This window comes from Diadema antillarum, unplaced genomic scaffold, assembly GCF_040938485.1.
Source record: "Diadema antillarum isolate AM-2024a unplaced genomic scaffold, OU_Dant_1.0 scf00000114, whole genome shotgun sequence".
NCBI lineage: Eukaryota > Metazoa > Echinodermata > Echinoidea > Diadematoida > Diadematidae > Diadema > Diadema antillarum.
In genome coordinates this window covers 1845426-1869457 of record NW_027271003.1, presented here as the reverse complement: position 1 = coordinate 1869457, position 24032 = coordinate 1845426, and the positions used below count along the sequence as shown (strand labels likewise).

The following is a 24032-nucleotide window of genomic DNA, read 5'->3' as shown; positions in this document are numbered from 1 at the left end:
AGGGGTATACTTAAATTTTGTTCAGTGTTAATGCCTCAGCCGACAATGTGTTGCACAGCTCAATTAGATAATGTACTGGAGGATGATGTAGTACAAACATATGTGTAGAGTAATATGCATAATTGATTCATCAGGAACGATTATCAAAGTGGATACAAGTTTAAAGGTAGGGAATCCCATTTGCATGCCTTAAATGAAGAGTTGTATAAACACAGTGGTATGTTTAGGAGAGCATCATTTTAGAAACTCCCATAAAGTATTGAAAGTGGAAGCTAACATTTAGTACATTTTTATTGACCGTTAGATTTTGAATTGAATTCTTTTCGGGGCTCACCGTAAATTCCAGTACATTACTAGGCTACCTTTGCAGACCCATGCACTGCATGTGTGTCCATCATGTATATTTTGTGAATAAAGTTCATCAAAACGTACAAACATTTCTATATACATTCTTGCCACACACTCTATATGTTATTACATCAGCTCTCATACTTTTAGATTTGTGTTTATAGATAAGAAAAATACAGAAGACTGCAACAAAAAGGCTTGAGTGTGGCTGACACATAGAACTAGTGAGTAGTTGAGTTTTGTGCATTATTCAAATTGTAGATAACTGTTGACTTTCAAATTTCTTAGCAGTAGCCTAAACAAGTCCCGTGAGGTTCAAATTTAATGTTTTGCTGCATTTTGGGAGTTCTGTAAAAGGTATCCCCTACCTTTAATATGGACTAAAAGGGTATTGGTCTGAAAGTGTAATAATTCCGAGAGTCAATAGAGAAGGGGCTCATTTTGTTTTGTTTTGTTTTTCTCTTGTCATTTTCTATCTGACAAGATGGCTGGATAGCCCATATTCAGCTGCACTAGCTGGTCTTCCATGGGGTCAAGTTGTATAGTATGTACGTACAATACTTAGGGCGGACCACTTCCACAGGCTAGTATACACCCTGCCCCCTCAATGAACAAGGCGAGATCTTTTACAAGACAGTGTGGGTTGTAGATCTCACACATGGGACCTTAATTTTATGTTCTGTCCAAGGGGCTGGAAGCTTGGGGGACATTACCTTGACGTAGATCCCGTCTTGGTGGAGGCACATGACGACCCTCTTATGCCACTCCTCCTCCCTGATGGAGTCGTTGAAGAGGAACGCCTCCTTGCTCAGATCCAGCTCCTGGAACCCAATGGCGTACATGTCTGGGGGTCGGGGATCGGCAGCCAGCCAATGCCGCAGGTCCTCCGTCGCCCCCTTGCCGTTGACATTCCACGTGCCGACAAACACCCTAGGAGGATGATTTTGGGGATGACAAAGGCTTAACTGGATAGAGATTTGCAGTTTACAATTAAACATGCATGTGGCCTCTTACCATGTCAGATTCATAAAACAGCCTGGCATAGGTCTTGTACTTTCAGCATTTCTGAACATTCCAGACCATATCCCACATTTTCTAAAGACATACATGTATCATTTCTCTCACATGAATTTTAAATACCTCCACATAAACATTTGATAAACAGTCGAAAAGGTGGCTACCAAATACACACTGCATTGAGAAAATCAGCTTTGAAGTTAAGATTCAGTTAAATGTGCAAAAGACTGTGCATAGAAATAGAATATATAGGTCAATTTAACCCATCAAGCAACATTACCACGTTTCACAATATCTAAAGAGCTTCAGGTTACAAAATGTTTCCGTCGTTGAAATTGGAAGAAGATGAATTCAAGATTTCAAATTTTTGATCTTTGAAGAGAAAATAGGATTGTTTCCATCCGATGGCCTTCATGGATCTGTTGAATCACACCACCTACCTGAAATCATGAGGAAAGGTGTACTCGTCCTCTCTCCTCTTCAGAATCTCTTCCCGGATTCCTGCAGGCTTGAAGGGTTTGATGGAGGCATAGCCCTGCTTGTCTATCTCTGGGTTTGAACTCCTGGGGTAGAGATTGAGAGAGGGAGAAGTAACATGGGTGTGGTGGGGGAAGGGGTTAAAGCAGGGCCCCATTTTATCTACAGATATAACTGATAATAAATTTCCCTTACACACAGGCTGCCATAGACTAGTGATAGAAATCAACTATATAATCAATCATAACTCTTCATAAAACGGGGCCCTGGGGCCCTTTTCATAAAACTTGGTATCACGGACAAGTTGTCATAGTTGTTTTAACCCTATTCTAACTGGGGGGTCAAATTGACCCCCCCCCCCCAACATTTCGCGCCACGATTCCGCAACGCGCAAAGATTTTGCCGTGGCGTTTCATGACTTTTTTCATTGAAGTCTCCCGCATATTTTGAGACCAAATTTGCGATGTCCGGGTACACCGTTCTGAAGTTACGCATTGTTTTGCATATGCATGTCAACCCCAAAACAGCTCAAATTCATGATTTTGTGTGCAAATCCAATGCAAATTGTGTTTTTTTGTTTAAATGATATAAATTAGATTATTTCAACTTTTAACCATTGAAATTAATCAATTCTAATGTAGATCAGCTTGGAAAAGTGCCTGCAACAAATTTTGGCCAAAAAACAATAGAAAAGGAAAGGTCGAAAAAACAATAAAATACACAAGAAATTAACAAAACAATACAAAACAAAAGAAACTGATTTTGATTGCGCTATTTTTTTATAAGAAAATTGTTCGATATGTCTTGAGGAACTCTGACATAAAAATTTAGCAATCCTTCAATCTTTTTAATGGAGTTATAGGTGAAAATATGATTTCATGCGTAAATTTGCATAATTAATTTATCAAAAAATATAAAATCAAATTTTTTCTATTGTATGACCATATAATCTTGTAGTTGACATCCGGCTCTATGTACAGGCAAAATTTACAAATTGACCCCCCCCCCCCCCCCCCGTAAAAACTTGGTCTCAAATAGCCCAGTTAGAATAGGGTATAAGCTACTGAAATCCTTGCATCTGATTGGCTGAGAGCAACTTTGTCACAGAAATGTGGCAGTTGTCACTGATAACAAGTTTTATGAAACGGAACCCTGGTATATCAAGTGAACAGGGTGTGATGACAAATATGAGCATGGTCTTCTTTATCAAAGGTAGCATGTTGCCACTGCTCCATCAGAGGGCCCTGCCTTGTAAATCACTACCCTAGTCGTTTTGAGGTACCTGTTCACATACCTGGGTTGAGAGGGACATGGTGGGTATAAATATCTTGTTCAAGGACGTATGTGTAAGCATTAGATGGGATTTGGATCTTGGACCGAAAGTCAAGTGTTTTAATCCGCCATGCCACAAACCCCTCCCCCCCCCCCCCATATCTATGAATGGATTTATGATGAATGCAGATTGTAATACTCCATGTGAATCACCAGATGTGGCTCCTGCTGTGAATCCTGGGATGGCTTCATTTGGGGACTCCTGGTTCTGCCACCACAGCAAGACTACTTCACCACCAAATTCAAATTCGATGCCGACATGTACCTTTCATAGGTTTCACAGGTTCTTCATGACAACCACATAGCTTGCCCCACTCTTGTCCACCATATCGTCGGTTGAGAATGAGAAGGGCGTTCAGTTATCTCAAACACAATGGCCCGAATTCACGAAGGTGGTACAAATGAAACCGTGATTTAAATCATGGACAAAAACCATGGAGCCTCAAGTGTCGCATGGAATATTTCGGTACGAAATCAGTCATTGCGTCGATGAAATGATTATTTTGTAACGAAATGACAACATTTTGTAACTAAAATGAACATTCCGTCCACGAAATGACAATTTCGCTAACGAAATAATTCCATGCGACACTTGGCGCTCCATGGTTTTTGTCCATGGTTTAAACCATGGTTTCATTTTGTACCACCTTCGTGAATTCGGGCCAATTGGTTTAGTGGCGACTGAACAATCGTTCTCATTCTCACCTGATGATATAGCAAAAACTAATATTTGTACAGGCAAACTGGATGACAAGTATCAAAATGCACTTGGTATCTACAGGCAGATGGAACAGCTTGTTACCTGCTCCTCTAGAGGAAAAAATATCCATAAATTTGAATACATCACTTAATCTCGACACTCTTTATCCAGTGCCTACAGCTACAATTGTAACAATTATTTATGAATAAACTTCTTTCATAGATCCATAACAAATCTTAACATCATCATGATGGGAGGAAAAGCAAAATTTTCTTACGTCAGTAACGACGACTTTGATGTCGTCTCCTGGAATTTGTGCCCATCCAGGTCGGTGTAGAATGTACTATTCGTCGGCTCCTGGAAATGGTCGTCTTGAATGAGCATGCCGCCGTTGCTGTTGAGCACCATGCCGGCAAAGTTGTCCTCGAACCCTGGCGTCACTCCGACTTTGTCTACACCTTGGTGAGAGAGTAGAAGAATGTGGGCAGGCGCCACGAAAGTGCACATCTAATTCTGAATCTCGACTCACGTCACACAACTATAGACTCATAACAGTATGGTATGTGTCACTACGCACAAGATAGATCAACTCACTAGTAATTAAGGTAGCATGTAAAAACATTCAGTTTGTTACTATCTTGAATGTAGAATACCATCTGGGATGGTGTATCACAAATCTTTGATGTCACAGGTGTATAATGATGAAGGCATTCAGAGCCAAACTGATCTTGCTCTATACATTTATCACAAAATTTTGCTGTCAGTGGATGTGAAAATTGCAAATCTTGAGATAAGGTGTGAATCTGTTTCACTGAATTGAGACCAGCTTTGGATAAATCACCAATTGGTAACACAAAATAACCATGCACAAACATGAAAAGATGAATGATCAAATACCTTTATGCCCTAGACTCTGACTTACCAGCTGTGTCTACTATTGAAGCTCCCTCAAGAAAACATCACTTCTTAAAGTTGTTTTTTTCCCCCTTGCTCTTGCTAGATTTTCTTGAAATATGGTCTTTTCAACATGGAATGAATCTGCCAGTTTGCAGAAAAAGTTGCATTTGGATTGGAAGCTGCCATACACAAGGCTCTGAAGCACAGGAAAACCACAGGACAGAACATTTGATGACAATCTATGCCCAAATAACTGCGAGGCAGTAGCTGAGACAGAAAGGAGAAGAAGATTTATGTAGTCCCACTAACAGATATTGATGCTGCCCACAATGCTTTGTGTGACACAGGACAAGTGAGAGAGACAGAGAGAGGTGGAAACACAGCATCTACAGGAGACAAAGCATAGAGCACCGCCTTGTTGCTACTTACTAGATGTCGAAGATGATGATGAGGATGATGATGAGGATGATGTCGAAGACGATGACGACCCCTCGTTATTCCCATAGTCCTGTGACACGTGCCAAGCTATAGAGAAAGTTGATAGCACATTGTCTTGAGAGTGTCACCAGTTTTTATGAATCTCTAGCACCACCCGCTAAAGCTTGTGATCTAAGTGAAAAGTCATCCACCTCCAAAGTGGTCAGGCCTGAAAGCCACAACCTTCACTAGCAAGTCTGACCTCATGCACTCTGTTGTTCATCTACATAGATGGGCTTCAACGCTTCCAAAAGTATGTAATTTTTTTTTTAGGCAGGTCTAACATTGCCCATTACATGTGGGTGACCTGACTGGGAATTCACCCGTATCTGAAATTAACAGGCTTGGAAGTCACACCCCTCCCTAGTGGCTTGACTTCAATCATCACTTGCTGTTTCAGAAGTTTGGTGTGGTAAAAAACTTTTGAAAGATTTCATTCAAATCACTAGCTTAGAGTATGATAATGAAGCTGGATTACAAGAAGGTTGCTATATGTCTGAAAAGCTGGTAGCTTGAATGACCAACTACTTTGAAGGTAGATACAAAGTTTTGGGATTTTAAAAAAAAAATCCATAAATGGAGTGACAGTGAAAGACTTTCTTCATACAAGGGCATCACAACGGAGAGCTGTAGACCATATAATTTTCAATAGATTAGAATTCATGCTAGAAAGATGTTGTACATCTTTATGTAAATGATTGTGCTATAAGAGGTGACAATGGAATAATTCTTGACCTAAAGTCATCATGGCAGAAATTAAAGGCAGCCTTGGCGTTACTTTACATGAAGCATGCAGCATAATATACATGACAAAACATGCAAGCAAAGAAGATACATGTACATGCAAAATATGTAAGATCAGATAAAATATGTGCAATAAAGAAGATGTACATGCAGCATAATATACATGTTAACAGACAAGCATAGGTCGTGAAAAAATATCAAGAACATGTAACAGCATACAGCCATTATAAAAAAAAAAAAAAATTAAGCAAGAAGAGCATGTATTATTGACATAGAAAACTGATAAAACATGGCAACAAAACAGAACAGTGAAAACACGGAGCAGAGTGAATAACATGTAAGGAATTTCTTTTAAGTAACGATTCACGACCCGTACGCACACTGTGTACAATGCTCTGTTTTGGCTCTGATAATCCCAGGATAACAGATCTGTGATGATACAATCATATCAATGTGATGTGTAGTGTCACACAAACACACAACAAAATCCAACTTGATCTTCACATGCGAACCTGTCTTTACAGAATGCATAACATATTTGAAACTAGTGGAATGAGATGAAAAGGTATCTGGATTACAATACAAGAAAAGGTCCATACTAGAACTGTTCTTTGCATTCCAGTATATCATCCTAAGCCATTCTTGCAAAAACATGTTTTTTTTTGTTTTTTTTTTGTTTTAACAAAACAAAACCAACACAACACAAAACAGAACAAAACACAAACTATCTGCATAAAATGGACCTCACCAACCAGAGGGCAGATGAAATGTTTTGACAAGTTCTGATTCACAGTCATAAAGAAGACTTCTTATGAACAGAAAAATGAACACACCTTTCCCAAAGGTCACTTGACCCTGAGCTGACCCTCCAACACTGGCATGGGTCACACTCCATAATGTTTAGCCTCTAGTCTTGTATAGTTGGTTAATCCACCTTCTGCAAGTAACCCCCTCCCCCAACACGTCATCCACAAAGTTCTTTGTGGCAACCCATGGTCCAGCCACTGCTGACACATTGTCCACTAATCTCCATGAAGATTAACCCATTGAGGAAGGGCTGATTTTGCTAAAAACACGCATTTGCCTGAGTATGCTCGGGACTCATCGTTAATGGGTTAAAATTACTAGCTCTCTCTTGATAACTGTGTGTGGTGGCAGTCATACACAAGCAGACTATGATCAGTCGGTAGTGTAGCTGATAAGTGCAAATATGCAAGCAATGTCAGCATGATCTTGCACGATTCGACAATAGACTCAATAGGAATGATAGCATCTCCCTGGACTCATTTCATTTTGCTTTGCAATTACCCTTTCAGCCTAATAGTATGATACAACTCGCATATTCAGTTGCCATAGGCAACAACTGAAGAGCTTTCAGCTGATTGGTTGTTGCCCAGCTGCATATCATAGAAAGCATTAACACTGTATATACATCACATCGCATATGTATTGAGCTGTTTCATGAAGTGGGAACAAGTATGCCATGGCATTACATCAATATCTGCTTGTTATCATCAGTATGTGTAGGGTGGGGTGGGGGTGGAAGAGGTGGGGGGGGGGGGAACACATTCCCCACCCAAACAAACCTCAAGGGCCCATCGTAATAAAGACATGTGCATCTTAATCACTGAACCTTGGCATAGCATGCACACTCACATTTCCTGAAGTCTCCTCACCAAACAAACTAAGCCATTCCTCATCCCCAAACCCACCCTACGGAACAAGACAGCAACTATACCACTGACTAGTCTCAAAATTTCCCCTCTGTAGGACCAAATGTGACCGCAAAACTAAAAACCCACAAAAAGTCACACATTCGGATTCTTGTAGTAATGTACAATTGTACCAAAATGTGCGTCACTTGGGTTGACAGAATCAAATACTTAAAAAAGTTTGCCTTTTAGCTGGGAAAGTAATCTCTTCTCTACCTACTGTCAAAATTTGGCTGCTTCAGAAAAAGACAAAATTGAGATATTAGCAGTTTTTCTGAACCATATATTTACAGACACGTCTGTTAGGTCCAATGTGAATAAATAATAGCAACATAGCAGAACAGAGAGAAACATCATATCAAAACTTGTTTGCACTCTTCTCTCTTTCAATTTATCTCATGTAGGCCTACATACATGTGCATGTTCTTAATTGCAGACTGTGGTATGATTTTACGACATATACCAGAAGCTATGGGTACATCCATGCAAAATACACTCAATATATGGGTGTGTCCAACTTTGCAGGGGAAAATTCCAAACAAATGAGCATGATGAAAGGGAGGAAAAAAAGAAGAAGAAAGAAGCAAAATAATCTTCAAACAAAAGGTTCCCTGGCAATGTCTACTCTGCAAAGAATAAAAAGTGGTAGTGATCACAAAACATGGACCATAGTATACTGGAAGAAGATGTGTCTTTAAAAACCTTGTCCACATACTACTAGTAGACAGACCACAAACTCATAAATCCATGATGCAAAGGGCCATAACTCAAATATTTGACCTTTCTTTAAGATAGGATCATCCCAGTATATGCTGCATATGAGTGTGATTTATTTGCAGGGTGCATTCAGAAGCTCAGTGAAGCAAGAACATTCCAATACAAGGACATACAACCAGCATGCACAACAGACAAAACAAAATGAGCAAGTTCTGTGAATAGGAACAAGAACAAAATGCACTGAAGGAGTAAAGGGGAAAACAAATGGGTGAAAACTTGCAGGATGCACTCAGTAGTATGACTTGTCAAAGGAAGGTCTTTCTTTGGATGTGCGCATGCTTGTGTGAGGTGAAGAAGAGCGTATGTAGCACAGCAGGCACATCCATTTGCTCAGGCTTTGTTGGTTCATGTGTGTGTGTTCTTGTAATCAGCTTCAACTGAGGATATTTGTAAGTTTTGCTACCGAGCAGTCATCAATACATTTCACACCATTAAACTGGGACAACTCTAAAATTTTGACCCATATTCTGAAACATAACTGTGTATTTACCGATATTCTGCATGATACCTAAATCTTAAACTTACTAATCTGAATTAAGATACTTAATTTGATGGTTTTTTACATTTCAATTCATCAATCTATAAAACATATAAGGATGTTTTTCAGACATAAAAAATGGAATATGTCCAATTGCCTAGAGCAAAATATCATATATCCAGGTGGAAGCCTTGTACAAAAATGTATGCATGTGTGTGTGACTGTGCATGGAAGGGTAGGGAAATAGCAAGAGAAAAATATGGAGCTGTGGATGTACAGAAAGCTCTAGGAGAAAACTCTAGGACGAAACACAATACAATGATACAGATATGGGAAAGTAATTGCTAGTTTGGGAAAGGACAATGTTGTAATCTAATATTCTCACATTTAGTAGCACATGACATTTTGCCTGTACCATACATTTAGACTTTTAACAATATCATCTGCCTATTTATAGATGTACATAAATCACAGGAATCTATCATGGTTGATACAAATTTTAAGAAGACTTTTTTATTTTGAAATGTTGTGTGCTTTACTAGTGAGAGACTTTCTGTTTAGATGCTGCAGTTGAAGCTTTGGATGTATAAATCTAATGTAGTCTAACACTGGCACAGATTCATTACAGTTCATACAAACACAAATGACCACACTAATAAACAATTGATCCTGTGGTGCCAGTGTGTGCATTATCAAAATTCAATGGACTCCATAAAGGTATTCTTAGAATGGCCACGTAACCTGATAATTACGCAAGTGCCAAGTTTACCCTAACAACAAAACATGTCCCAGTAACTCAAGTCTGCAACTGGAGCTGGAACTTTTAATAAGATTTTTTACAATTCATTGGTAAGTGTTACTGTTTCATCAGGTACAGTAATTTGTCTTTTATACAAGATTATTTGTTTCAGCTGTATAATTTGAAAGGCTCTAATTGCTTTGTCATTTTGCCTCTGACGAAGATTCTGCTAGGATTGAAAGCTCAGGCCCCTTTTGACTCCAAGCCTCAAATTGCTCACAATTAATTAATTATCACATTGGTAGAACATACAAGATGATTACATTTGTTGTTCCCTTAAAAACTGGTGCTTTAAATCAATGACGATACTCTGAATATGATGATTTGTGCAGCAAAATTCCCCAATAACTTGAGAAGTTTACAAACAGTCATGTCTGGATAGGCAGATGGACAAATGGAGGGGTGACACACATGCCTTTGGCACCAACTTGTGGCTTGGTGATAGAGTGAGTGGGGAGTGGAAGGAAACGTGATTCAGAGAAGATGGAAAGAGGGGGAGAAGAACGACGACCAGCGATGAATTACCTGACGAGGATGACGATGGAGGGGCGGGATGTACCATTTGAGAGGAGGGGGTGAAAGGGTCAGTACTGTCCAGTAAACTCCTTTCCCCTTCCACGTCGCTCTGGGCCCCAATATTGACGTAGCCATGCGTGAGGGGGTCTGAGACTCCCCTACGCATGGTTGGCTTCCCGGCTGTTGATGCCGGATTCGCCGCTTCCAGGTTGGGCAGGGTCTGGGCGTGTGGCAAGAAGGGGTTAGTACTGGCAGTGGTGGAACTCGGGGACGACACGGAGGTCGCCGACGATGGCTGAGGAGCGAAGGAGGTCATTCCGAACGGATCCGTGGTGGTCGGTGAAGAGAGGTTTAACAGGTTAGCTGATCGCTGCTGCTGCCCCCCACCACCCTTGATCATTTGATGGTATCGTTGCAGCCAGTAGAACCCGGGAACGACTCCATGTTTGACCTTCTCTAGGCATGCTAGCGGACGGAAACAGTGAAAAAATGAAGACGACTTCTCTAAATGAGTCTGCTATTAAAATGACGGGGAAAGAAAGCATTGGTTTTGTGTGAACATCAAGTAAGAATGACCAAACATGGGTGGGTTTGGGTGACGAGACACAGAAGGCTGGCTTTGGACACATCTTCGATCTGACTTTGCCTGTATCATGAAATTGCTCTTGAACAGAATAGATTACGAGACACTCATAAGATCTACATGTACATCTCTGGACTTTGTTAGTGCAGAAATGTTGTATGTACCCATGGTGCATGTAATGCCCTTCTATCAGAGAAAGACTCCTGACCTTCTCTGTGATGAGCACACTGCTTTCCTTCACATGTATGCATCTTGAGTTGTCTTGAGAAGCAGGAGTACTATAAGCAGGGAGTTGCCAATATGTATACGTATGTAATTCATATCAGCATACATATAAGGGTGCTGATTACATACCCTTGTACGTATGCAATTCTCATGGTCTTCAGTCTATTCAACTCTTTAAAAAGAAAAGAAAAAACTAACACTTGGATCAAATGCTTTCTACAAGGAGCATAGAGTCGGTCCACTCCAAGAACAACCCTCACCACTTTGCACAAGGTTGTAAATTGTGAGACCACAAGAACAAGGACAATCTAGTACAAGCAGGATACAAAGAGAAGAGACAGCACAAGTCTAATCGCAAAGACCCCGTTGACAGTAAGTGAAAGGGCCGGGCTCGGCCACGGCCGAGCCCGGCCTTCATTCCACTGTAAACACGCAAAAAGTCCAAATGCGGTACCAAAATCGGCCGCGCATTTGGCCAAGCCCTGGAGGTAGTCTTGGCCGCGGCTCGGCCTGACTTGGCCCGGGCTTGGCCTGGCCTTTTCTCGCTGTAAACCGAAACTGGGCCAAATGCGGCACCAAATTGTAAAGCACTCCCCGTAATAATCGTTTGTTTACAAGCAGAGCGCCACTACGACAAAATATTGAAAGGTTTGTTTAAATGCAACTATGCCCCAGCCTTTAATCCTAATATACCCGAACGATCATTATTTTGAAGTTATTCATTCAGGACTAACATTATGTTTTACACTTTTATAGTAAAAAAAAGAAATTTAATGAATGAAATAAAACATGAAATATTCATCAGGTTTTTTGTACATTATAAATGGAATAAAATCTGAGTTGATATGACCAACTCACTCATTCATATCAGCTGTTCAAGAGCTGTTTTACAAATATTAGCAAAACTATACAATTTCATGATTTTGCCAAATTTTCACTGTTGTTGTGCTATGAAGATTTTACTTTTTGTTCTGAGATTAACGTTTACCTGGTCTGGAATTCCCCTTTAATTATTGGCCTCAGACTTTTAGCTGCATAAAGTCTAAAGGTAGATGAAATACACTCAGGCTAATTACTGTACACTCTCAACAAGCTCAGCATTCAGGCTGTTGCCTGATAATGCCAGAATAGTTCCATGCATTATATGTACACACACCTTGTGCCAGCATATTTTCAACAATTAATTTAAAATCTGACAAATTGATCAAGGTGCAATGCAAGAACAGAGATCAAAGTTCAACATGAAGAAATATGGAAGTGAAGAGTAACCCAGCCCAGTATGTATGCTCACTTTGACAATCTACAATGTATCAAGCATTATCTGCTGCACTTTGTAATCTACTGTAAAACGAGGAATTTTCGCGTGCATTTTAATTTCGCGAATTTCGCGAGCGCCAAAATTCGCAAAATTAAAATGCACGCAAAAGCTTTTGTCTACACTACATGCATTGAATGCCAGCAGCAATTCGCGAAAATTTCATGCCACAAAAGAGGCTGTCGGCTCCAATTCGCGAAAATTTCATGCCGCGAATATATCATGTTTTACAGTAATTCTTTGGCATATAAAGTGAGGATTAGCACATCCCAGTTACCACAATAGGCATGCTGTAGTAAATTGTTTCTATGCACTTTAATAGTCTAGATTCCAGACTGCTGTTCTTGCCATAACAGTGCAAAAAGCACCTACGAATCAGGCTGAGTGGATCTTGGATCTTGGATAAGTAGACCTCCTAAACATCTCCTGTGGAGTTTTAACTGGAGGTTGCGTAGAGGGTGGACTTTCAGAGAAGGGATGAGAGGGAAGGGTCCTCAAACAGGGCATGTTTGAACTTAAGGGGGTCCTTTTGGGAAATAGTAGATGGAGCCAAGTTGTTCCATGCTTTTACAGTGCCTGGAAAAAAAGAAAACTTGTGCTCTTGTGCTCTTGTGTTTTATGATTTTCCCTAGATATTCTCTAGTACAGCTCTTGCAAGTACTCCAGTACCCTCAGATCCCGTTGAAAAACAATTCTCCTACTAACTTCTCAGCCACGCAGTGGCTGAGATGTTTTCTGTCAAGATGCTTTAACTTTTAAATGAACCAGTCTAGAATCTAGACTATGATAGACTATACTTCATACACTGTACCTTTGCTGTAGGAAAAGTTACTATTAAAGTGCTAATGTTTAGTATTAGAGTGAAAGACAAGATGGAATTAAGTGACATGAGAAGTGTTTGCACAAGAGAAATGCAGGTTTTAATAGTAATGCAAAAGTCCAGAATTCTGCATGAATGAAAGGTTAAAGGTCATTACATGAAGAACTCACACGCTGTGATGTTATCCCCTGCTAAAAAGAATGTCTCCCTCAAAACCTCAGAGCAAGGGTATGGCAGGAGAAGAAATGTATGGACCAAACAATTTTGGTATGACCAAATATTTCCCTTTCACATAATGGTTGGTCAAAGGTAACTTGTTCTTTTACCAGAAGAACTGGGCCAAGCAGTGTGGACTTTATTCACAAAACACAGAGAACAAACTAGCTGCTCTCATGTATTACAAAATTGTAAGTAACCATTTCTTCCGTCTGAATAATGGTGTCTTTGTTTTAAAGTGATGTAATACCACATTCCTTGAAGCTTGTTCACCCTATTGTTACTCCCTGGGTCATCTCCTATGGCTCAAAAAACTCTTTTTTTTAAAAAACATTATGATACACTAGAATCTTGTTATGAATATCTAATTGGTCATTACTAAAGTTCTTAATGGGCACTACTGTTTTCTGTTGGGCATCCACCTCATATCAGGATCCAGCTCTAGGCTTGAAAGAACTGACATCAATAAGGCCTTGGGGTTATTCTCAATATAATAAGGACCCCCCCCCCCCCCACCAATAAGAAAGCATAAACGGGGTATTGTGTTTTCCTTCAACCATATACTTATTGGTTGGACTATCTAAGAAAGACCTCATATTCCATGTTCTTTGGTATGATTTGATAAACACCAACTACTGTAGAAAGAGATCATGATGCACGAACAAAACAGAGGATCTTCCCCTTATAATAGACCTTCATGGTACATTGTAGTTGACAATATTACAACCACAACCATGATAGATCTATAATCTTGTACAATCTTTCATATCATCAATTCCCTATTTCTACACCATACCCTTTGCTTAAGACAACAACAATAACAGCATACTTGTCAGTGACGCAACAGTTATCAAAGCTTCTCAATCTTTGTACTAGTTCAATATACTCAAGCCCATTTGACCCGTCAAGTTCAACCTCATAGGGTGAACCTTGGACTTGTCAGAGGACATCCCTGTACCCCTGAGTATTGACAAAGCTAAAATCAGATACGACAGTACACATGTGTTTCACTGTGCTTTATTTCGATACCCTTGTTGCTTTTTTATGCATTAATTGATCTGGCATATGCTGTCAATTAGCCTGCCAAAATGGGACTGGGTGTGAGAGGGAAGGAAGGGGTAAAGGGGACGGGATAGGGAGTGGAAAAAGGGGCAAGAAAGAGGGTGGGAGGGGAAAGAGATTGAGAAAAAGAGGAGGAGAAGAAGTGGGGAAATGGTGAAGACGGGAAGCGAGTGAAAGGTGGAGAAGGAGGAGGGAGAGTGGGGGAGGCAGGGAGGCTGAAGGGGGAGGGGGAGGAGAGGGTGGGAGGGTAAAAAAGGACTGAAGTGGAAAGGGAGGAGAGAAGAGGGGAAGGGGGAATTTCAAGGGGAGGAAGAAGAAGAGATGAAGAGTAGGAAATGGTTAGTGAGAGTATGGTAAGTGGAGAAGGATAAACAGAAGATGGGGATAGAAGGAGGGGGAGGGATGAAAGGGTAAAGAGTTTAGGAGAGACTAGGGGGAAAGGGGAAAAAGGGGGTGAGGGAGATTGAAGAGGGGGAGGGTAAGGGGCAAGGGAAGAAATAATAAGACAGATGGGAAGGAATACTGAGGGGGCTGAAGGGGAACAAGAAGAAAAAGGGGGTAAGCGAGATTTAAAGGGGGGGGGGAGGTAAGAGACATAGGGAAAGAGGAAAATAGTAAGGTGGGGGGGGGAAGGATAATGGGGGGGGGGTACTGATGAGTGGGAAAGGCAAGGGGCAAGGGGAGATATGGTAGGGCAGAGAGAAGGAAGGGGGGGGGGGGGGAGTGGTGAGAAATGGAATAGGGGAGATGAACACTCAGCTGTTACCTCAGCAGCCATCTTACCATTCATAGACTTCTTGACATTGTTGAAGAAAGCGGAGGAACGCTGGGCGAAAGGCACCTCTATGATGAGACTGGTATCAGCTGTCTTGACGTGTGCTCTCACCATCCCTTGGTCACGGGCAATGGTTTCTGGGCACATAGGACATTAAAAGTGGATCTGTTTCAATACTGCATTGATGATTGTAATGACACGGATACACCTTTTACATGTATAATGCCACTTTATACTGAGTGAACAATATTAGCACGTTGAGGACAAGTCCAAAGAATACTCGGGCAAGTGTCTATGGGAAAATGTGTGTTATGACAAAATTGGTCCGTCCTCACTGGGTTAAATTAATTACATCCAGAACTCTCCATTCATCTTACACTTCTTTTTTTTCCCCTTTATATTCCAATAACAAGATTGCTTTCATTAATTAACTGATGATCGCTGCTTTTAGCCACATGACATGAGTTTCTTTTCTGCCTTACACTTGTGATTAGTTTCAAATACGTGGAAAACTTCTTCCTTTTGTCTTTATGTTATAATGTGAATTTGAGTATTTCTTTAATCAGTGATGCAAACACCTCTACACCTTTAATACAAACATTGACTTGCCAGACATGACTTATCATTTACTTTGTCTGAAGCGCAATCTTAACATGAACATTTACTTGAGATTTGTGTTTTCATGAAAACTCTTGCCAACAGTGATATGGTTTTAATGTTGAAGTTCCAATACAGTGTACAAAGGGCTCCTCCACAAACAGTTAGGAGAATTAATTTTCTCAGCCAATCAGAAAAGCTATTGAATAAGAGTTCCCTGTATGATGAACAAGGAAAATGGTAGCAAAACAACAGAAGCAACTAACAACAATAAACACAGACCTTGGGAGAGATTAAAATTTGGATGTGAATACACAAATATGGGATTTAAATGTCACATGATTTTCTGCGAAATATGTGAGGGTCTTTCAAGGATTCTCAAAATTGACTGAAGACTTATAACCGCCCCCCCCCCAAAAAAAAATAAATAAAAAATAAAACAAAAATATAAAAGTTTGCAAATTTACATCAAGCTTCTCATGCATGGATCTTCCAAAACAATTCTTGCACAACATAGCATCCTTCAATACCATTTAATTCAACACCTGGGGTCAGTAGTGTATACTGTGAGAAATTTGACAACAAACTACATCTCTAACTCAGCCTCTCCTTCTTTCTGTATCTCCTTCCCTTCAAGAAAATCATGACTGATACCCTTTACCTCCCTCACTTACAAAAATAAACCCCCAAAAGTCTATTTATGCACTAAAAATAGTTTTTCCCCAGTTAAAACCGTGGTTGCAAACACTGTATAGTGATTCATAACCTGCCCAACTCACACCTCTTTTCTAATCCCCTCCACCACACTAAAGCTTATCCTCATGATTCAGAATCATTACAGCTCTTGTGTATTGAGGGCAATCTCATCATAAAGGAATATGTCACTATTAAATAGGCCCCTGTTCACATTAATAAAATAGGATGACTATCATTTAGAGTTGTCACTTGTCATGCCATACGTTGGTGAAACATTAATGAAGTTGTAATCGTTTTAAATGACTTCTTATGTTCTATAAAATCCTCTGACACCCAGTAATTTGATGGTGATACAGCAATAAAGATTTATATTCATAATCAATGTCGTCATAACTGCCATTACTTTCATTCTTAACTGTACGTCATAGGCAGTTGTCTATAAACACAATCCAGCAGCTCCATTATTTTACCCCTTTGTTCTCATAAGAGAAATAAAAAATTATTACAGTCTTCTTCTTCTTGTCAATTATAATTAAGTGATCAATCAAGGCAGGTAAGTTTGTCCCGCCTCAAGTTCTAGAAACCGTTTTGTGAAACCACCTGACATGTTAGATAATTGCCCTTTCACTTTCGCAGGTACTCGCCATGCTAAAAAAAAACCATCATCGCAGTAAAGATGTAAAATTGATGGCTTCCAATGCTACTGTGACAACATTTCATTAAAATCTGACTGCAAAGAGGAAGGATCATCTCCTAAAAATTTGTGATCTATTAACATAATTAGTACTTGCATGTGCAGCAAGACTGTATCAGATTTGAAAGTATAGTAAATCCATGTCTTTACAGTGTGGTGCTGCAACAAAGAACCATGGATGCTCTCTGTGCTTCTATTACCTACAACCTACAATTATCTTTAATACCCCAGTCTACGAGACATAAAATGCAGTGAAATTCAGAGATGCCAATCTATGACAGGATAGTATTTTCTGCAGCATAATTCCCATTATATTTTTGAAGACTTGATGGGTTCGATCCTGAGCCAAGGACATAATACGTATGCGACCTTTGAACCCTTACCTATAGTGTAGCTGAAGTCTCCCTTGATAGGTAGCGCCCTCAGTAGTGTGATGTCACTGCTTTGCTTTATGACGTCTGGTCTGGTGAAGATGAACAACCTGAAATGAAAATAAAATAATGCAAAACATAAAACTCTTATCGAAAATCCATTATCCATGAGGTGACTCACTTATGTCTGCCATGCCAACACTAGCATGCTAACAATGAATGGGTAAAGTGAATGTGTGACTTCGGGTTAATCTTTTGAAAACATTCCCCTTCTTTATACGTTACCCAATTAACAGAAAAACAAACCCGCCTTCGTAACAATGACATGGTACAGGTAGAGCAGAATTTTCATACTGATCTTCATCAACGTCTTCAAACACAATGGGAATTTAAAGAATGCAGCTTTCGTTTCATTCAAACAGTCCCAACATTTAGACTTTCAGACTTACCAATGAATAGGGGGATTTACACTTGCTTGGAAAAATCGTGATATTACTAAAATTGCAACATTTGGGTGCAACTTGCTAAGCAACTACACCCAAACGCCCTCGAAACATCGCCAGAAAAATGGCCAGCCGGAGTGCGATTTTTTGAAACATCGCGATGTTTCAGGCGAAGTTTCACGATTGTAAACCCAATCTGCAGAAATATCACGATTTTTCATCACGTGACTTTCGGTATCGGATTATCCCCCTTTGGAAAGTGTAGAGTACGTCGGCTGCTGGCCAGAGTAAACGGTATACATACTTTACAGGTACTCAGTAAATGGCTGATCCTCGGCTCAGCCAGCTAGCTGTGAGCAAAATAGACTGCACTGTAGTGAATACGAATAGCGCGCGCTTCCACTCGTCTACCGCATTGAAGAGAGCTAAATTACACATGCGCACTACCGACCAAAAAATCATGATGTTTCGTGAAGCTTAAACTTCGCATGCGTTTGCGCAAGTGTAAATGGTGGAACCAAAATACCGCGATTTTAAAAATCGGGCTGTTAGTAGGTGTAAATGTGGCTAATGAAGGTTGATATCTAGTATTGTCAAGAAATATGTAACCCACAACTGCAACAAAGATATCACTACAGTTTACCAGTGATGAGACTCAAAACATCTCTCCTTCCACCAATAATGATGGTGATTATACACAACATGACAAGATGATAGCAAAGACAAAGGAGAAGGAGGAAAATGAGAAGATGGAGAGGAAGCAACAGTAGTAGCAGAAAAAGATAAAGGAAGAGGATGAAGAGGAGAACAAGAAGGAGAAGAAAAGGCAATGAAAAGAAAGAAGATAGAGAGATGGTAAAGTAATAGATGAAGAAGTAGTAGAAGAAGAGGATGAAAGAGGAGGCAGAGGAGGAGGAGGAGGAGGGAGGAGGTGGAGGGAGGAGGAGGAGGAGGAGGTGACCAAAGGAAGAGAGTGAAGCAGTGGAGGAGAACAGGATGATGATATCAATGATGGTGGGGAATGAAGACCACACCCTATAATTCATCTGCCACACAAAGGAATGAAAGGCAGCAAAGAAAAAAAAAATCCCTGCCCGTCATCTCGGCCTACCACATTTCTCATGGAGTCTACACCATGTTCCCATACTTCAGTTTACATTCCAAATTGGTGTTTCCTTCATCCATGAAGACAAACCACTGTTGCACTAATAAATACATCTTAATTTGTTCTTGTGAAGGATACAGCAAACAACTGACTTTTAAAGGTTAAAGAAACCAACACAACAACAACAAAAGCATCATTCTTGTGGTATTCACCAGTAAGGGGCTTGCTACTCTTATTACTACCAGACAAGCAGTATCATCCTTCCTTTTTCCTCAGGAGTGATTATCAATAAAAGATTGATTAAAGGAACACTAGATTTTTCAAGAAAGAGGTATAAATCAATACAGCTGAAAGAAGCACAGCTTCATTAAACTCTTTTAAAGAATAAAGGGGGGTTGAGGAACTGTTCCAAGGAAAAGTGAGATCTGTAAATACTACAGTTGTTTTTATGCAAATTAGATTAGATAATGACATCATTACCTCACAAGTCTCCCACAAACTTGCAAGCACATCTACACTTCAGTTCATTTCTTCTTTTCATGTGTGTGACTGAAATCAAAACATATCCATTACATTCTACTGCACAATCTAATTACCTTTAAAGCGATAGGAGTTTCGCAGGGATGATGCTGCAGTTGCTAAAACTGTTTTGATTCAAGAGTATTTATCACCAGACTGATGGGAGAGTTGAGTTGTGAGGCGATGACATCACTAGCTCAATAAACTTAATCCTGGCTATGCCCCACATCAGTTTGGTGAAAATACATTTACCTTTGAACTGCAGTACATGTAACTTCCTTATTTAATGTCATCTTTTGATAAAATTTGTGCTGTTGACTTGTTTAACTTTGTATGATTTTAAAGGTATTGTTTACCATTGGGAGCAGTGATCAAATTTCTCCATTTTTTTTAAGAGTTATATCTGTAGGTCAGTTGTATCATAAAACATCCTACCACATAGAAATTTTGTAATAAAGCTTAAAACATAAGGAGATATCACTGTTTTTCCCACTAAACCATAACTGTAGACAGTTTAGTCTAGAAACATTTTTATTATAACCATTGTTCACATGTTTAATATTTCACATTAATTATACTGATTCTATTTTTTACATCACAAATTTGTTTCTATCCCTAATTCCCCTTTTAGAACTATTTTGAAGGACTGAAGCTGGGTTTTTATTTCATCTGCAAATGGTAAATAATCCCTTTACAAGTGGAGTGGATTTTGCACTGACTCTCTATAGGCAAAACTATTGATGCCTTTCACAAGTCCCATGTCAAGGGTGCACCATTTATGAGACACCATGTGTACACAATGTTGTACAAAGTGGAGAGTAGAAATCACTGCAGGACTCTGATTTGGATATTGTAGAGCATGCCATACTAAATACTGTGGGATTAAGCTTTTATTTTCGAGGGTTTAATTTTCGTTATTTTCGAGGGTTTAATTTTCGTTATTTTCGTGAATCACAGTTAGATCGCAAATTTAACAACATACGAAAATGTCTCCATGCGCTCGGGTTCAATAGTGCATAACAAAGTTAGCATCCGTGTCAATTCGTGAAATCATCTTGCAAAATCATCTATGACCTCCTCATTTGCAAAAATACCTGTACGCAAAAAATAACAGTGTTTACAGTATCAACAGAGCTACCAAGTCTCACGCATTCTGCGTGAGACTCAAGCATTTAGGGGCCATCTCAAGATCTCACGCATGGCACCAATTTTTCTCACGCAACGGGCAAAGTCTGCAACTTGGGCCTATAATAATGAGCATAGCTCAAAAGATAATTGTGACAGTTGCAATTGAAGGTATATTTCCCTTTTGTCTTTCAAAATAAGTAAAAAATAGTCACTAAAGTATGCACCTGATCGCACCATTAAGAGCTAAAAATTGAAAAAGATCCCTACCTTGGGAGGCCACAGGGGGGAAAAACCCCTCCCACATCCTCGCTCGCGCACACATTCGCATGCCGAGATGCCGAGTCATGAAAATCTCACTCATACATTTTTTTAAAACTTGGCATCCCTGTATCAATGATGCATGAAAACATATAAAACTTCATGATTTCATGACTCTCTTTTCCTTGGTCTGATTTCAAGACATCTCAACCATTCTTTTTGACTGATTTTCCTGCATTTATTGAAGCAAACTCAAATACGATGCGGAAGAGCAATTGCCTTCATTGTCCTCAAAGACTTTCATCTTTGTGTCGTCTGCAAACCAAGTCTGGCCTTCTTGTGACAAAGACCTGCACTGTGCATAGAATAATGTGTCTTACCTGGGGTTTGAACCCATGACCTTTTGAGCATGAGCCTACCTAGTGCTTTGTGTATTATATATAACGCACAGATGATGTGGGTAGTGTTCTACATGAACTGTGCAAGTTCAAGGGAGATTGCATATTTCCTATGTGTGCTGCAGTCTCATTAAACTTTTTCAGATTTTTGCAGACAAGCCCACACAGATTTGAAGTCAGGCCAGAATTCCATCTTAGACATTAATGGAGTAGCTGGGCCTATTAATAACCCCTCAGCTGAGATTTCGCAATTCTGTGGTTTGCGATCACGTCAAGAACAACTCCCACTCAAAACTCGTTTGACATCATTACCGCTCGCCGCTCAATCCTGATTCTTTCCTTCGGCGAAATTGGCGTCAGGAATTGGCCTATTAGCAGGGCTGCTTGAGCGGCTACCGAAAGTGACATAGGGCGTCAATCCAAGCACACGAGTCTGTGTACACCGCCATGCACCCTCACAGCCCGATACATGCACCCATACTTGCCGGTTTGGGCAGTCTTTCTTCTAACAAGCACCTAAGGATTACTACTACTATACAGTCACCATGGTATGATCCTCAACAAGGTTTAAAGGGGCAAGTCATCCCAACAACATTCACAAAGAGATATTCAGTATACTGTATACGCCAAATATTTCGCAAGGTTTTTATTTTCGCGAATTTCGCGAGTCAGCTGCTATTCGCGAAATTAAAAACACCTGAAAATATTAACTCTAATGCCAATATGAATGTAACGTAAGTGTACATTTCTCTGTTCAGTACAGGACTCCACAAGCGCGAAATTAACCACTCGCGAAATTGTCGGGAAGTCCTGATTCACGAAAATCTAGACTCGTGAAATATATGGCGTATACAGCATGTCACTGCCCAAAAGAGCACTCAAAGCTGTCAAACGTGGCTTCCCCTGAAACAATGATATTAAAGTCATGATCCTCAGAAAGCCAATAAACCATTTTGCAAGCCATTATCCCTCAAGTTGAGACATGGGATATTGATCACATGACTGCCATAATATCTGTAATATGACATTCTATCAACATTTTATACATTGTAGCAATTTTTCTTAAACACCCTCAGTGTAATTCCCTCTTTCTACTCATGGGTGTCTTACACCTATTTCTCATTATTAGAAGTTCCAGAACTTTGACTTTTGTAGTCTTCTCATCTTGTGAAAGCTGCACCAAAACTTTAAAAATTCATAACTTTTCAAAGGATTGTTTGATTTTCGTCAAACCCACACTGTTGTGTTCTACTATTATTGTTGCATCTCGGCAATTCACACAGCATGGATTTGGGCATCATTCTCCTTTAACAGAAGAAAAAGATCCAAGCTCCCTGCTATAATCATGCTTATCAACCGGTCGGCCGTGATGCCGGCAATAAATAAAACAAAAAAGATTCACATTGGATTTAGAACTGGGTCTTGAAAAATCCTATAGGAGCCACAGCGGGCGGCAGATTGAAAAGGTTGAGAAAGGGTCTAGAAAGATGTTGTATACTCACGCCTGTTCACCAATTCCCCGAGCAGCAGTGGGGCAGTGGACCAGGGCTAGCAGCCGTCTCCCCTGTAGCCAGTCCGGAACAAGTGTTCCTTCCAAGTAGTGCACGCAGGAAAGGTTAAGGAAAATTAAAATTCAGCTGAGCTGTTGATCTAATACCAGCTCTGATCTGTACTTTCGGAAGCTAAAAAATATTGTTGGACTGAAAGTAGTGTGGACTCATTGTACTTTGCAACAGAAATGAATATGGCAAAAATACGTTGTATGATCCATTTACAAATATGATGGCATATTTTCAAATAAACTGGATGTTTTCAAGTCTTAAAGTTGCCTAGTAGTAAAGGGTCTAGAGGGCACCTCTTGGAAAGTTCATATTTGCCAGTGCAATGTCAACAAACTTTTGGCAAAGATTTTCCAAGCAAATCGGCAGTTCAATCACCTTCACACTTTGGCCCAATGTGCTAAATACAGGTTGTAGCAACATACTGCATTTGGCAATACACCAACCAATGCAGTGCACCCAAGATCAAGAAGTTACAGTGTATGCACAGAAGTACATAGAGCAGAAAGTGAACCAAACATATGACATATTTGAAATGCTAGAAGCTGCTGCAGCATCTGCAAATGTTTGTATGTTTGTATAAAACCACCTACAAATTGTGGCACTTGTACAATGTATGGATACATTGTACTTCAAATTAAGAATAACACTGGATCCAATAGCTGAGTTACATTTTACGGGATCTCCAACAGGACCAGTGCTATTCTCCTCTTGTGACACACCAACTTTAAAAATGGAGGCCCTCTTCTAAATTTTCATCATAAATTTGGACTCTTTCAGCTTTAATAGGTACCGGTAACATTCTAGGCTGTTATACTAGAGTGGAACTGAAAATGCTGCCTGTGTCAACCTGTTAAATACACACATCACTATCTATATAATGCATCATGATGTTGCCATGGTTACACCAGGGAATGAACTCTGCTCCCTTGGGGCTACTGTAGGGTGGCTTCAAAGAAATATAAGGAGTATACAAAGTTCAGGTTTCTTTCAT

General features: G+C 39.9%; 1 protein-coding gene across 1 annotated transcript in view; it reads right to left on the bottom strand.

Annotated features, from left to right (window-relative positions):
- The window catches only part of LOC139719781 (inositol polyphosphate 5-phosphatase OCRL-like), a 46268-nt gene that overhangs the window by 15577 nt on the left and 6659 nt on the right, over positions 1–24032 (bottom strand). Inside the window, exons 2-9 of the mRNA XM_071631165.1 lie at positions 22982–23079; positions 17641–17738; positions 15279–15407; positions 10284–10739; positions 5201–5296; positions 4152–4332; positions 1806–1928; positions 1062–1278 (exon numbers count right to left, since the gene is read on the bottom strand). Of these exons, the coding sequence (XP_071487266.1) occupies positions 1062–1278; positions 1806–1928; positions 4152–4332; positions 5201–5296; positions 10284–10739; positions 15279–15407; positions 17641–17738; positions 22982–23079 (1398 nt within the window). The remainder of the gene's footprint in view (positions 1–1061; positions 1279–1805; positions 1929–4151; positions 4333–5200; positions 5297–10283; positions 10740–15278; positions 15408–17640; positions 17739–22981; positions 23080–24032) is intronic.